The following is a 17,952-nucleotide window of genomic DNA, read 5'->3' as shown; positions in this document are numbered from 1 at the left end:
TTACAAATTTTTAAATTCAATATGGCAGACGGAAATGTTGCGGAAATCAATAAGATTTTCCAAATATGACGAATTTAATAAAACGCAAAGAAATGTAATTATAATTTAAAGCTTAATCGACTATGTTTGGTGTAAATTTTGTAAAAGAAAATTATATGATGGTTCAAAAAAAAAGAATCGCGCGCGTAGCGCTCTGAGAAGTTGGCACCCCTAAATGCGAATATTGGTAAAATCATTGTTGCATTCGTTTGTCCACTGTTTGTCCTCGTTTGTCCACCCGTTATTTTCATTTGTCCATTCTTCAAAAATAAATTATACATAAAAAAGGTTGTAACATCCCCAAGTGATTATTTTTCAAAGTTCAAAGAAGTGATTATTTTTTGAGTTCGTATCGATTGCTTGAGAATTCATTTTACTAAAGTAATGATTTTTTCGAAAAAATACGAATGAAAAATGTCAAAAAAAACGAAGAACAACTGAATAAGATTAAAAGAAAACGAAAATCATCATCTTCATGACTATTTCAAAAAGCGGGGAAAAATAAAAAAATAAAAAAAATACGAAAATCAATAATTTAAAATGAAAACAATTAATTAAAACTAACTGGAAAAAAGGAAAAAACAAATGATAATCTCATAAATTAGACAAATCCGGAAAAAAATTTTAAGGATGTATAAATTCTTAAATTTTTAAAAAAATTATGTAAAGAAAGAACCTACGTTGTAGTTTTAGGGGGATTAACAAACGAGTTTGGACTTTTCCAGATTTGTTTGTGTATCCCTTATAATTCTGAATCGCGCGCGTAGTGCGCGCAGGAAAAGGCTAGTTATGATAAAAAGCAATAAGATGTCTCTCCTGGACAGTACAATTGGGAATCATTGAATGGAGCGGATTTTTTATTCAGACAAAATATGAAAATATGCACTTTAGAATGCTTTTTTAATAAGATAAATTTCTATTTTAATTTTACTATTTCCTAATTTGTTTTTTTCTACAAAATATATAATTGCGTAAGTATCCGATGTTTAGTAATCTGTAGAAATCACTGTGTCAGCTGATCCATTACGGAACACAGCTAAGTTAGTTACAACGCTACCAACCTCGTAACTAAAAAGATAATTTTCGACACAGTTAACGGAACATAGCTTAAGTTAGTTACAACACTACCAACCTCGTAATTAAGGAGACAATTTTCGACACAGCTAACGGAACATAATCAAACTGGGTTGCTAGAATATCAAAACTTTTTACAGTGTTGCATATCCTACATAATTACTTTAATAATCCTACAAAATTATTTTCGAATTTAGCTGAATTTTTAGAATAATAGATAAAGAGTCAAAACTTAATATTTATTTAACTTGTTGTGAATGATTTTATGTCTAATTGAAGAAACTATAATAGGTACCTACAAACCGCAGAAATGCTTTACTGTAAGTGCAAATATTAGCATTATGCCAAAAAAAAGAGGAGAAAGAAAAGTGCGTTTGATCGATCAAGCTGCGGGTTTGCCAAGTGGTGATTCAATTTCGCGGACAACATCAGTTTCAGTTAACTCCGAGGGTTTTGTCCTGCCAAATAGTGAAATCACGTTAATTAAAAATCGGGAATTTAATTTCGTAGCTCACTGTGAATCCATTCTCTCGTTCGAGAGAGGCCCAGAGTGTCGAGCTCAAATACCGATTAATTATTTGCTACGGGAAATAACAAAACGGTCCGTGTCTTTGCATATCGCAACACATGTTAATTAATGCGCAGTTATCCGATATCAGTACGATCGAACATCGGCCTCGGTTTGCATACAATTCACGCGCGACTTGCTTTTAACAAAATCACTCTCCGCATAGGAGTGGCATTACAATACATAACCAAGATCGATGATATGCGCGCGTCGATACGAGAGAATCTTCCTTGTCACTCTATAAATAAATACAGAGATAATTTTTACAAAAAATAATATATTGTGTAATAATATATTCTAGCGAGATAAAGTACATCATACTTCTCGATTATTAATCGCTAACATTCATCTAATAAATCTTCAGTAAACTTGTAAATTTGTTATGAAAAAACGTTCCTTTTTTGCAACATATTGACGATAAGTGTATTTTGCTTTTTACGATTTAAAAATTTGCAAAGAGAAAGAAATAGTCTTGTTATATGATAACAGCCATTAAAATACATGCATATATATAGCGAAAGACTTTTGCTCAAAGAATGAAGATCGTGGTCTATAATTTGAGAGAATAGAAACCCATTTTTCTTTTTAACATGTATATCAAATTGTACGAATTATAGGAATCGTGAAATCATAACTTAATCTGTTGCGAATTCAAAGTTCCCTTTTTATTGTTCGAAGGAATCGAATCAGCTCTGGTTCGACATATTTCCCCGTGTGGATTACCGAGCTATATGTATGGGAATATCTCGATTAAAGCGCGCTTTATATTCCCATTTTATGTTCGTTCTAACAATAAGCTTATATTACAGAAAAAAAAAGCGTATTTAAACGCGTTTATTGAATGTCTTCTCTGTTGCAATTCTTGGTTACAAACATAATTTATTATAACAAAAAAAAACGAAAAAGTTTAATTATTTTATCTTTTAAACGCGAAAATGTTATTCAATGAGATGTTACAAGGTATTATTTAAAAACCTTCTGATCGAAGTTTAATGTTAAAAATGGGTGCTTAAAGTAAATTAAAAGTAATTATGATACTTATGTTTAAACACCTGCGATTATGATGCACGGCAGTGTAATTGCTAAATGTTTACCGTTATGCAATGAGATCTGCATAGATAATTTTTGTGTTAGCTGAATGATTTTATCATCACTAGAGATGAAAAGCTAAGTAACTTAATTCAATCACGATCTTTTTATTATAATTGGACCTAATTTTTTAAACCATTCTATAAAAGCAACCCATCATTTTCTCATTATATTTAATTAAAATTAAAGGAAAATCATCTTTTGAAGTAGTTCACAAACATTGATTCAATAAACATGCGGACTAAATCATTAATACATTAATTTCATGAAATATATATGTATAAATATCTTTCGAAAGAAAATAATTCAAAATTTATTTAATTAATAATTTTGTATCTTGTATAATAATTATAACTGAATATGTCCCCTCTTCTCAAGTTCTCATAATATGTAATTTATTATAAAGTATATATACTTAAAATAATAATGACTTATCTCTCTCTAACATTCAAATATTGTTTCATAAGTTTCTATAAACTTTTGAGATTACGATCGTTATGTGACAACGAAATAAAGCGGAAAATAAAAGAAATATTATTCGACGGCGATACTGTCGTCTCTCACGATTATAAGAAATTGACGATCGACAGCGGACACTTGAAAGCGCGCAAGAAACATTTGGATCGTTTCCAACGTTTACGGTTTCCCGAAGATATCACGAGACCACTCGACGTAGTATTTTTCTCTTCACTGACGGGTCACACCGAGTTACAGCTGCAAAAACGGACCGTTTCATTTTTCTCGTTCGGCAGGCAACTCCTAGCGTAGGTCCGTGCGCAATATCGATTGCAGTCGCAGCAGTTATCGCGATCTGGCACGCCATACAAGAGCTACGTGGGAATCGCGATCTGTCCACGTGTTCATTAACGGCATGTCGATCGGAAGGTAGATTACGCCATCGTCCATCCCACCGATAGACTGCGATGCAACAAACTGCGCGTGAGATGAAACGAGAAACGCGACAGGCTCGCGAAAGATAGAAAGAGAAGGAGAGCGAAGCAGAGGTGCGAAGATAACGTGTACCTTTCATACTAAAGTGATTGTGTGTAATTTTACCATGTGCAAGCTCATCGCTGCGACGACGGATAACGCAGTTTGCACAGTGTCGTTTAGTGGGGTCACGTATGTAATTATTATACGTATACCTCGTAAGGAGAGACAGGGTCTCTTTCTCTGGACTATTTTCCGATTACCGGAAATTTATAAGAACGCGTGAAAAATATGTAATTATTAATACGCACGAATTAAAGAATTCTAATTAATCAAAAACGCGCGAAAAAGCGGAAAGATAATCGAGCATTTTCTATGCTAAATAATTACACAACGTTAAAATGTTGTAGCGTCGTAACGCTAACCTAATGAAATCCGTGGAGAGAATCGTGTTCTACGTTTTTCATTTCAAGTTGTACCGACTTAGAAAGTTTATATATTCGTAATTAAACAATTTCTTTACGTGTAATGCAATTACATTAGGAAATTTCTCGTTCATCGGTTTTTGTACATGAATATCAAGAACACTAAGTACTGCGCAAAAGATTGTTCAATTATTTACATATTAAATATATGCACATAATATATTTTTATGCTAAAATAGTTTTAAATATAGCAGTATGATTCAGTAGAAAATTTTTTTATATTGTATGTTGAATGCGTTAGATAATTACTTTATAAATTCGTAGATAAAATGAATGGTAGGTGGATATGGTAGATAGAATAGGCATAGATATCGGACGAATTCGTTAAGATGTTAGCGCAAGATTAATTGACGTGACTCATTGCCTTTTCATATTTTTGACTTAAAGCCTTTTATTATTGCCTCCGTCTTTTTGACAAATCTATCTACATTTCACAAGACTAAAAATTTGCTTCGCGTTCACTGTGTCACATCGATACGTTTTATCTCAATTTTGTCCGCAGATCAACTTTCCGAGGCGAGGTGTCGGGTTTGAACGTAGAAGAGATTTAATCGGGGGTTGTGCCTAAATCGCCTTTATGCTACATCAAGCAGAAATTGCCAGGGCGCATTATAAAAAAAAAAAAATAAAGGAATTGTTCAAAAATCTCGACCGTAATTCACTTCGCCTCGCTTCGCGACCCTTTTATACAACAGCTCGCTATGACGCGTGTATTAAGCGTGTTTTTCGCTTCCGCATAAAGTGTAACAATTTCACAGTTTAACCTGTTTTTTTCTTGCATAGATATCAGTACGATTTATATCGTAGTAAAATGACTGATAGATATTACGTGGGCGTAATATCTATCAATCGTTTCACATGCTCTGCAATCAGAATCAACGATCGACAGTTAAATAAATTTTATTTCTTTTTGAATCTGTCATGTTATAAATTAATTCGAGCAGCATACATCTGGTAAAAATCATGGCAAGTTTTATGACCTGCTCTTTCATATTTCATGGAAAATATTCCAAAAGCTGTTATCTAGCCGTGAGCAACCTTCGATCTACATTTCAAATTAGAAAAAAAAATTGTTTTTCTGTCACACTATTTCACGAATTTTATTTTTAAATTAAATCTATAAATTACAACTGTGTGTTTTGATTTCTCTGAGATTAGTTTTATTTTTTTTCAGAATTTCGCTCCATAATGAGGTCCTAACTCTTTTGCGAAAAGATTTAAATAATATCGTAAAGTGTTGTTATATATTTTGTATGTGTATATACATATTATGTCAATTCTATTTTAAGTACATCTTTGTATATTCACACCTATTAAACTAATTTATATACTTTTTTTATTTAATTTCATAATTTTATTTTTTTATTTATTTTCATGATTTACTTCTTTGGATATTGTTGAAGCATAGAAACACGAGAAACGACGATTAATTAAAGTTAATTAAAATTACTGAGTTTTAAAGTTGCGTTTATATTTCTTTCAGCTCCACGAATAAATGCGAAGAGGAGGGTAAAGCTGAGACATCCGGTTACGGATAAGGGACACAGAAGTGAGTATCTATAATTAGATGACACTAATTATTACTGACTGAAGCACCTTCGACGTGCTTGAAACTCGAGATTCGAGGGTCTGAATTCACTCTAGAAACTTCTATCGATCGGTCACAGTTCTTGGCACTGATATCACTCTGATTTATATAGCTGATACTTAATTAACGCGCAAACTTGATTATAGTACATTGTAAAAAATAAAATATTAATTTTAACTCAAAGACGTCGAGTGGAATTTCTGAGACATGTAAAACTGTAAAAATTAACATTTTTGTGTTAATGTTAACATTTTTGCATGTCTCAGAAAATCCACTCAATGTCTTCAAGTTAAAATTAACATTTTATTTTTTACAGTGTATTATACTTTATACTATGGTGTAATAAGATAAGATAAAACGCGGATACGCAGAAGAGTGAATTTGGATTCGATTGACTGTTCTAGTATGTTACTGCTATTGTACTCAGACAAGTACATTTGGACTTAAATCTGATTGGATGTTTCTCTCCAGTATGCTATTGCCATTATGCGCAACGTTTAACCTTATCTTGTAACACCATGCTTTATGTTATCTCTATGGTCATGAATATCGACTTTCCATTGTAACTACAAGATACAGATTTTCGACGTTATTAATGCATTAATGCAATGTGTGAATGTTAACAATTCGAATAAATTATACTTTTTTAAATATTTGTTAATTAATATGCAAATGTACTTCAAATGTCTATATTTTTTCAGCCATAAATTGATAAACGATAAAAAATTTTTCTAAACATCTCAGAGTAGCTTATAACATGAATTTTTCAACACACTTACTAACTAAAAAAAAATTAAATTTTGGACAAAAAACTTATCTTGAAAGTTTGCTCCTTATTTTATACATATATATTTATTTTTTTGTAATTTCTATTTTTATTCTAATTAGTGTGCATATCTTCTATATTATATTAGTAATAATTATTTATATAATATTATTCGTTCGTATTTTTTAGTTCTATTTTTATAATGAGGTATCATCATTTCACCTTTGAAGATTATCAATACTGTTGAGAAAAAATTCAAATAAGAGAAAAACTCTATTATATATATATATATAATAAAAAATTTAATATTAAAAATTTCAAAAATAAGATGATGTGATGGAAATCTAAATGTCAAGGGGGACTATTTAGCAGTAGAGCAACAGATCAAGCGTTCCATTTGATAATACATAGTTAATTATAATAAGAATAATGACGTTTCTCTCGAGAAGACAACCGTAGGTCGCAGAATAATCGTTCACTAAAGGAGTGCAACAGGTTCGGAAAGCTTGGTGTGATGGTAATCGAGAGATTAACGAATCGCGAAGTACTTTGATAGGATCCAAGTTAATCAGTAACCAGGGCTACGACACCATTAATCTTTCACCACTCTTCGCGGAACTCCATCTCTCTTTGTCATCCTTTCACACACCACTTCCTCTCTTCGACTCTATATTCTCTCTCTTACACTTTGTGTTTACCCTCCTCGTCCATTGTCATGTGACACCTCGGTCTTTTAGTCCCTTTGTGACTATTTCCACTGTGATATTCCATATATCGTTTACATTCTCCATGAATTATGTATTATCGTTTATATCTATATGCACTCACCTATACATAGTTTATATTGCGAGAATTATTAAATCCAAGATTACGTCGTATGCTTTTAATTGAAAAGACAAGAATAAAACGAGATCTAGATTCCGAGAAGAGCCGTTTAATAACATGGCTGCGTTGGCGTATCATTGCTCGACTTATTATCGTTACACATATAATCCGATCTCGTATCACGCTATACAACACGTTTGTCAATGTGGTGTGCCTTCGCATCACAGGAAGGTTGTCGATGCAACCAACCGTTGCTCTAAATGGGTGACAGCTTACAGTTATATCAACCGTTATGTAATAGCTACTGCTATAGCGTGCACATGCGTTAGGTAAATAGCCAGGTAAATGAGCGAAGATGAGAGAGACAGAGGCAGTAATGGCTCTAAGCCTGCACTCGACGAGTAGGCGTGCGATTGACGTTTAATTATTCGTTGCGCATTCAGACGCTTCGTTTCCTCTATCTATAACACGCATCCGCGAGTTCTCGTCGTTTCTCCGATTTGACACGACATCATTAGGCAAGGGTTACTGGAGAAATTTAACGATTATGTTTCCGCGAACGTAATTGGAGCGAAATACATCGAAGAGATGAACTTTATTTCAAAATTTCAACAACGTAAACAGAGCGTTTTCAATATTATTCGATAGCTATATCGAATAAAATACATTTGGTATTTTTTCATAAATTATACATATATTCAGTTATAAGATCGAGATTAAGTCTTATTGTGGATCTTTCTGCAATTTGAATTGATTTTGTGCCTCGCTTTCTATTATTTAGATACATACCATATATTCGTCAGGATCGCGAATTTCGCATCGTTATACGATTACTGCGAGCACTGTAATCAAATATTAATATGTGTACGCTAATATTTAGAACAGTTATGCATTTATTTAATAACACAAAATTCCCGTCCGTGACGACCGCCCTGTAGTGAATTTACGAACTATTACAGTTCTAGTTTCATAATGGCTCCAGTTTCGTGTAGCTCATATTACTCGTTTAAAAGATATACAGTTCTTTTTAATTTTATTTCGTAAGATAAACAAGCTAACATTTAAGATGATATATAAAACATTTATCGATATCAAATAGATAGTCCAACATCGAGTCAACATTAATTAGATATGAAATTATTAATCTGCATTCCATGAAAGTAACTGTGGTTTCCATCACTTAATTTTCATCATTATTGCGTTTATATGGCATTAAGTAAAGATTATTTATACGTAATAAAATTCTATTTAATCGTCTGGTAATAGATAACTGTAATTTCAATTCAATTCAAAGCTAATACGATTATTATGTAAAATAAAAATCTTTTAACTTATTGTTTATTTATTAATAATGTACAAACAGCTTTTAGAACATTTCTGAAATGTTTTAATCAACTTTTATCTAATTCAGTAGATGCGTTTTGTTCTTACGATACTTTTTTCAATCACTAGTTATTGTACGTACATACAATCGTGATTATTAAAGACAAAGCTTTCGCAGATCGCTGATTTGATAAATGCATGTACGTACTCCCTATGGTACCATTTATACATCGTTTTATCTTTACGCATGGAACAACACCTACTAATCACGTTATTATCAACAACTAATCTATTATAACCATACAGAAAGCTCAATAATAATGGTACCACTTCGCGATTCGTGCAATTCCAAGAGAAAGCCATTAAGCGCGATGATACGTAATACACGTACTGGATGTAACTGGATGCAATTGTAATTCCAAGCCACAATTTCGCAATGACAGCTTCTCCATGAATGATGACAAGGCAATAACTCGCGAGGGGATAAACAAATACGGATTTAATATCCGTATTTGTACTATTATTGTTTCTACAACCGAATTAATCGAAAATAAGAAGATTAAAAAATCCCATAAATCATCAAAAATTAATTGGAATGATTAAATACTGGTATATATTTTATTTTATTTTATTTAATATTTATGATTAAAATAGAAAGAAATGACCAAAATAAGCACTATCTCTTAAAAGTTGTGTACCTTTGTGTGTTCAATTTTCAAAGTAAAAACTAAATCAATACTAGCAGAAAAAAATCCAACACGAGGATGAAAATCGGGTTTTTTTTTCTGCAAAAAACGTTTCTATCTCTTCAAACCATAGTGGAACTCGACAAACAGACATTCAGCGAAAACCGCGAATATGAAAAGCCATAGGTTTGAACGTTTCATAAATAGTGACGGTGTTGTAGCGCGTGAGAAAGACCTGTCGCCGCCGCGCACGAATCCAAATTGCAGTTGCCGGCATTTGCACACATCTATCTGCGAATAATAGCTTTTCGTGCAAATCACAGAACACCACGGACGCAGCTGTGCTCTCAGCAAGGTGCGCCGATATTCGGCGCAATCGATCGACACTCTCTCTCTCTCCCTCGCCGCGGCCTGCAATAGAGACGCATTAACGCAAACGGACATGTCTCGTGTATTTTACAAGTCCGTTTGTAAACCGCTCGGCTTCGTCGCAGATACGTACATACGTGTCGATCACTTCTCCGTTGACATGATCTCTCGCTGAGGCTTTGTATCTAACGGACTTTATAATAGCGAATTCGCGCGAGATAAAACAACAGTTCCCACAAATAGAAAACGACTATAATCTTACTCAGATCAGAGTGTCCACAATTCCTAAATTATAAACAATTAATTGGCAAATTTATACGAATTTAGTTTTAAAGATATGCATGATATAACGCAGCTAAAGCATGCATCATAACTGGAAGAAAATCAATGAATTTTTATAAAGCTATATTTTTGCCAATTAATCTTGCATGAAAGGTCGCAAGAGAATATTTTTATAGGTAACAATCGATAGGACAAACAATTTGCAGGTGTGATCCGTTAGCTGTATGGCGGCTAAATATTTTTACAGAATACGGCAACGAATAACGCACTGTGAGGAATAACGATGTCTGGAATTAACGATCAACAGGTTGACTATATGGATAGGAATCTGTTTTGATTTAATCACGAGAAATGGGGACATTTGCTGTGGCAGTTTTAGTGAATATTGCCAGGGCTGTTCGATCGAGAATATGCGCACGAAATAATAGGACAAATAATTTTACAAATAATATGTATACTGGATACAGTATTTGACATACGATATGTAAATTATATACCAAAATATCTTAAACGTCAATGTTATCGTGAAAGAACAATTTTATGTAACGATAATATTTGTTTAAAATTGATAAACGCAAAAAAGTCGGTATTACGATTATACAGAAAAATACTAAAAATTATTTGTTATATTCATACATCACGTACGATAGAGTATAACTGTAATTGCAAATAAAATTTCCCGATACATTTATTCTAGAAATATTAAATTAAATTGAAATTTGATATGTGTGTGCTTGCCTTGTTCAGATGATTTTTTAATAACTATTAGGTCGCCAAGAAAGTTTTAAAAAACCCTGTTACATACAGAAAGTTTTTAGTTTTTATATACCAATTTATTCAGAAATAACAATTATGCAAAATAAGAACCATCGTGTTCAATAATCATTTTATTTTACTAGTTTGGTCTTAATATCATTCTGATTCTTTAGATGCAAATAGAAATCCTGTAACAGAGTCTGGTAACTAATAATATTTTGTCAAAATCCTGAAAAAGAAAGATATATACACACACACGCACCTCTTTTTCTATGTATGTATTATCTCACTTTAACTTATACTGTTTCACTCTATAATTTTAATTAAAAGATTAATAGAATGAAACAGTATGAGTTAGATTTTAACTCGTAGGATTTTGACAAAATTGCGCTTGTAATTAGATTCAGTTACAGGATCTCTAAATGCGAAAAATTTGTGACAAGCTATCTCAGCTCAATTTTAAATCGTTATCATCGCGAGAAATGTTTCATTGGACGAAGCAGACCACAAATAAATTATGCAAGATCAGACCATCGATAGGACTTTAATGCCATCTAAATTAATGGTATACCGAGATCAAATTTGGCAGCTATCAAATTGGTAGCAAATAGTTTTTAACACGATGGTCTTTATTTTTAGGAGTAATTGTTTCTGAATAAATTTATATGCAAAATCCGAAAGGTGATTCAAAACTTGCTTTACAATCTAGTAGAAGGGATTATTAAAAATCTTATAATTTAGTATAAATATATGTAATTTAATTTTTCAATCTAATAAATGTAATCTAATAATCCATTGTATTATATAAATTAATACGTTGTTGTTCAACATGGAGCATTAATCGATACATTAACAACCAAAGAATATGCTATTCCATAACCGATGTAGAGCCATGATTATCCTCAAAAGCGATACAATGTACAATAATCACAAGCTCAATTTTGATCTTTGTGGTTAAAACGCAATTGCGTAAGTATTAAAGGATTAAATCGATATAATTGTTGAGCGATGAATGCATTCAATGCTCGATGCGAAGTGGCAAACATAAGCGATTTTAGAGAAATTAAAAAAGAAAAAAAAATTATAAAAAATTATTTTATAATATACAACTGCCGAAACATTAAACTTCAAAAAACAGAGTTTTAAAAAACATACAACTCTACAAATATTCCAATCTCTAAAAGATTAATCTTTCTAAACGATAATAGTGATTTTAAAAACCGATCTACAATATTCCGTCGAATATTTTGCAAAAAATTGATTTTTGTAATTAAAAGGAACAATTTTAAACCGATCTCTTTGTAAAAAAAAAAGCGTTTCTTTTTTAACAAATTTTGCAAAAAAATATTTAGTAAATCGATCCGAAGATCGCACATCTCTGATCAAAACCAAGAAGAACACTGTCGCGATAACATCAGCACAACACTTTTTCTGCACAATATCGTACTGGCTTCAAATAATTAAAAAATTATTTAAAAATATATAACAGTCAAAACTTTATTTAAAAATAATTGTAGTGCATAGAACTTGCTCTACACTCTACTAATAAAAACACGATAACTAACAAAAACTGTTACTAATATATTCAAATAATCACCACGACACTTTGTCTTTAAATGTTTAATCTGTTTAACATTTAAAGTATATAATATGTTTAAATTATACTCAAAATTCAAATGTGTGGTACTGACAGAAATTGTGTTAAAAGTGGATTTTTTTATTTTCTCGTATTTTAGAAAGAGAGAAGCATTGTATTAAACTCGCGAAATTAACGCATTTTTCATTTTTTTGAATTTTTGGTATAAAAAACGTGGAATTTTTATTTTTATACAAAAATTTTTTAACTGTAAAAATTGCTACTGGAACTACAATTATTTCTTTCTTATTGTTAGAAACTTATTAGGAACTGTAATTATTTCTTTCTTATTATTAGAATGCCGTGGCTAACTTCACAGATCTCACGAGGGAGTGGTAAAAAAAGAAGGGCCGATTTATGATAGACATGCAAAACAAAAATTCTTCATGAGTGACGACGCTCGCGTGTAAACCTCAGTAACAATGCAAATTAATTCGTAGGTCACGTTTTCCAGAGTATGAGTTATCGCGTCGCGCTGCTGCAAACTATAATTTAAAACGGAACGCCTCTCGCTTTGTCGCCTCCATGCGCGTGACATCGTTATACTTCGCGCAAAAACAGTAGTAGTAGGTGGAGACGATTTATTTCACTCATACAATAATTATAATTAAACGACGTCGACGAATAGACCAGAAAAACAGGGACTTGCCTTGCCAAGGTTTAATTGCGCGCAGGTCTCTAATCTGGACATGACGTATTTAAACCGTTACTTTGAGACGCGTAATCGTATAAAGCGTCATTCATCAGTTTGATAATGTCATCATAAAAATATGGATCTTGATAGATCGCATACATACACTTTTAATGCAATTGTGAAAGAAATAACAATTTAATTTTATACATATATACGTTTAGATCGTGGTTCAAAGATTCTTAAAAAGATGAAATTTCATAAACATTTATAAACATCATATTTTATTAAACATATACGTTTAATAAAATATAAAATTGTAGATCATCTTAAAATAAAACGCGTTCTTATTTTATAAAAGTTTAAGCAATGTTTTATCCACAATCTTTTATTCTGAAAACAGCAAACCAAGAGAGATATGAGGAGTATTATTCTTTTTTGTGATTCATCTCAGGTCTGTCTGTTGCTTTATATTTTCGAATTATCAAGCGCTCGTTTGTATTCAACAATGCTGTATTTCACATCCAAATGCTAATATTTCCGTTAAAAGAACTTTTTTCTCATTTGAACATTTAGAACTATCTACCCTCAAGGATCGGGCAACCGGCAATCGCGCGAACTGGGGCAAACTTAGTGGAAATGACGGGCGAGAAAAAGCATGAGTATACGTGTACTATTGCGAGCGTAGATGAAAGCTGTTATATAATAATTATTTACACGGGTCCGGAAAGATCCAAGATCTTTTTGTGCCACATTTATTACAGAAAATTACGAAAATATGCGAATCAAATTATTTTCACTTTGTTTTATATAATTAAAAAAACAGTTGGTTTACAAAGATGTTTCTAATTGTAAAAGCAAAATAATAAGAATAATGTAAATTTTATTTTAATTTTATTAAGAAGTTACTAAATATATATATATTTAGAAGTTTATTGTTGACATTATCGCATTATTAAACACATCATGCAAAATTTAATAAATTTTTTCTTGGGAAGTACAACTCATGCAGTAATCTTTTAACATTTCGCCAAATTGATTCGGAATAGTAACTAAATTCCACGAAGTTGGAGAAATGATTAAGTAGGAGTAACAATAAGGTCGAGGAAATGAGAAAAAATCGTCTACAGAAATGGAATCTATAAAGGGGTTGTGCCTCGAGTTTCTGAACTGTCCGCAACAGGTACGCTATTGTGGCTATGAACAGACGTATTTCCCATTATCACGGCCATTCCCCTGTCCTTTCCAACTCTACTATCTAGCAATATGGTTTGCCTTGTAATTTTGATTCAATTTTAACAATAAACACGGTATTTCTTGTGACAAATATCACAATATTAAACTGAACAAAAAAAGCATTAATATTTCATTATGATTAAATTTTAATTTCAATACATAGAGTTCATAAAGTAATTCGATGATAATAATTCAGAATTAACTTCGTTATCGCAAGCATAGAGCAACACGTGTAAATGAGCCAGCATGTAGACTATAACTATGCAACTTGTGCGTTATTCGTAATTAAACCGCACTTCTTGCAAATTGCTGAGCACCAACACGAATTTTAATTAGCTCGGTCATTTTTAAGCATTTTGTTGTATTCTTTTTGTTTCGTAAAAGATCTCACACATATTTAAGTTGCATACTATTTGATAACATTTATTTTTTGTTCGTAATTTGCAAAATTTTGCCTAAATACACTTACAAAAAACTTTTGCTTAAAATGTGATTTAAATGTTTTTAGTATATTTAATTATATTCATCAGTACTACATTTAAAACATTATACAGGCGTATTCATAAATTTAGGAAAAAATATCAGTGATAGATTCAAGAATTAAAAAATTAAAATTAATTTAATAATAAAATTCTCTTCGAATTTCCATAAAAGAAAGAACGTAGATAAAATTTATGCACCTGTGAATTGATCAAAACTGATTATAATCGATCATAACGGATCATGACTCAACATAACTGATAGTTATTGATAATTACAATGCCGTGCGAGCGAAACCTTTAACCGGATTACTGCTGGAGCTCTATTCTGACGCAAACGAGATTCTCCTTAACTAGTTCGTCAGAGCATTAACAGATAATCTCGCTGCGTTCGAGAATTCAATGACGTTGATCAATTAAATGGTACGACGTCGCATCTATGTCGTATCTCGTTAAAGTCACGTTTATATAAACGCAGATTTGCACGTCGGTCAATACGATAGTTCGGAATGACAATCGATTCCGTCGGTAGGATTGATATTTCATGACTGCCAAATTTAAAACCCTGACTGTCTCAAATACGCGACATGACGTGAGACTTTAACTCGATTTACCTCAAAATATGTGACATTTTTGACTCTTTGTCAACTGCGATGATTTCATTCAATGGTACGTTCGCGCGTGGAATTGGTAATATTGTTTCTACAAGTCATTGTGAACCAGCACTAGCTTCGTCAAAATTCAAATAATATTTACTTAAAGCAAATTATATTCATCATAATGTAACGAATATAAATATTATACATTATATAATAAATTATATTATAGATTTTTTATAAGGTAGAGCAGGTCTATATTCCGAGTTTCAATTTCAACATGAAAATGTACAACTGCAAACAATATCTCTTTGCAATAACATTACAACTACATTATACAATCACGATTGCTTCTTCGCAAATGAACGAAAAAACCTCGCTCTATTCAGTTTAACGAGAATATTGTTTAATATTTTTAAACTTTCCACAATTCGTATCTTTTATTCATTCTTTACACAGCATGTCAGAGAATCGCTATAAAGTTACAGTAGAATAACTGGCGTCTCTATTCATAACCATCGAAATTTATCGACTGCGCTTACTGAACGTTCCCTCACGATTCGAGCATACGAAAGGGCGGCGGGATTATACGCGCGGCAGCAACAGGATTAATTCGTACACATCAGAACGAAATTACGCGCGCGGCTAGCACGATAACACTTAATGAAGTGGTTCTCCTCGCGCGCGTGTTTCGGATTTCTCACGCTAATACATACAGGGACAATACCATTACCGGTAACGCGCAAGAATGGCACATGGCCGACCAGGGAGATTTAGGCGTGTGGAAAGCGAAGATATTGGCTGCGCAATATGCATATCGAGAAACGGCGTAAAGGCTCGTTCTATACGCTCGTGTGTTTGCTGGCCGTAAATCAAACTATGCCTCCAATCCTTTTCTCCTACCCAAACTATCATCGTCACTCCGGCGAAGATCCTTATATTACGTCCACGTCGTTTAGTGATACGATCTTGCTAACTCTGCCGAAGACAAATGTGAAAATCATCAAGAGAAAGAAGACATTTTCCACAAATAGAATATCAAAAAGAAAAATGTACGTCGAAATCAAATGTGGACCATTCATATATTGATTCTTTCCCCCGTTTCTCTCCGGCACATGAAAAATAAATGTTTAAAGTAGCACTTGGAACGGATTTTAGTTATTTTTAATATTTAATAGCTCTCGGTCTCATTCAACAGATAATAAATATTAAATAATTTTAAAGATTAGTTTCAATTAAATCTCCACATATATGATTCCATTTGCAGTAGATATTCCTGATCATACTTTCAAAAAATTTATTTGCATTAAATATGTCTTTTAAAATCATTCTAATATTAATTAACCTATTCTATAGTATCTAAATCTCCTCCAACTTTTAAATTGTTTAAAGTTTGAAGAATTTGAAACAAATTTTTTTAATTTTGGGAATAGAGAAACTAAATTGAGTGAAAAAAGTAGTAATCAGGTAAATAATATTTTCAAATTGGACTGCAATACTTTCAACATTTTATCCAATTAAATCTATTGACAAAATAAATTTTTTTATACATTCCAATTTCAGTTTACAAAATTTACAAGAAAGCATGGTAAATAACAAAATGCTGTAAATTCGCTTTTACGATGTAGACGTGAGAAACAAGTGAAATTCTGCTGCAGATGATGACCTGCCACGTGTAAAAGTGCGAAAAGTCAACTTAGAGATCAATTTTTTATCACCATCATGCAGAGAGGACCAAAATTGAGAATGTTATATGCTATTATCGGCAAATCTCTCCATTTTTATTGTTTCCTTCCTACACATTTCTCTTGCCTATCCTCGCCGTATATAGCTTTTTCTTGTTAAAATATTGATACAGGGTTATTTCATTATTTGCACAAATAGCGCAAAACTTTCAATCTGTTTTATATTTTCTCGATATAAACGCGATCGATCCGTCATTCGATTGAGAACGTTTACGACGTGATATTTTCTAGGATTCTGTGACTATATTAATTTGTGTATCAATTCCAACAAACTCGATTTCTACCGGGAATGGAAAACTAATTCGTAAATATACTCGAAATTAATTTCAAATTTATATTTGTCATATTTGTATGAATATCACAATTAGAAATCAGAATCAAATATTCCTTATTTTTTTATTTTTAGAATATCTAATCTTTCTACTTTTCTAAAAATTAGCACTCTTCAGAAAAGATGAATATAGTCAATTCTATAATTTTTCTATTAAGCTATACGATTGATATAAGTAGATATTCAAACCTGCATGATATAAAATCAAATAAAAATAGAAAGAATTTTTGTATTTTTACGTCTTCCAAGTAATTTCAAAAACTTTGCAGACACGTCACACAAGTTTTTATCCACTTAGAGTTCGTAGAATTTGCGGTTGCCGGTAATAAGGGGGATTGTCCATCGAATCTGTACAGTTAATCGTAGTGTGCGAAGGTTTATCCAGATGTTACGAAATCCTTAGAGCCGATAGTTTGAAATTGGTTTGGTCATGTCGGATTGTATTTCAGTGCGCTTAATCGCTGAATTTAGCGAAACACGGTATTGAAATAGCTTTATCAGTCTAAATGAATTTAGAA

The 17,952-nt window shown here is 32.0% G+C and overlaps 1 protein-coding gene across 1 annotated transcript in view; it reads left to right on the top strand.

Moving 5' to 3' along the window:
* The window catches only part of Fife (regulating synaptic membrane exocytosis protein fife), an 82,734-nt gene that overhangs the window by 17,960 nt on the left and 46,822 nt on the right, over positions 1-17,952 (top strand). Inside the window, exon 4 of the mRNA XM_018550812.1 lies at positions 5,669-5,734. Coding sequence (XP_018406314.1) covers positions 5,669-5,734 — 66 coding nt within the window. The remainder of the gene's footprint in view (positions 1-5,668; positions 5,735-17,952) is intronic.

The sequence above is a fragment of the Cyphomyrmex costatus genome, unplaced genomic scaffold, assembly GCF_001594065.2.
Source record: "Cyphomyrmex costatus isolate MS0001 unplaced genomic scaffold, Ccosl1.0 scaffold13, whole genome shotgun sequence".
Taxonomy (NCBI): domain Eukaryota; kingdom Metazoa; phylum Arthropoda; class Insecta; order Hymenoptera; family Formicidae; genus Cyphomyrmex; species Cyphomyrmex costatus.
This window is presented reverse-complemented; position numbering and strand designations above follow the sequence as displayed.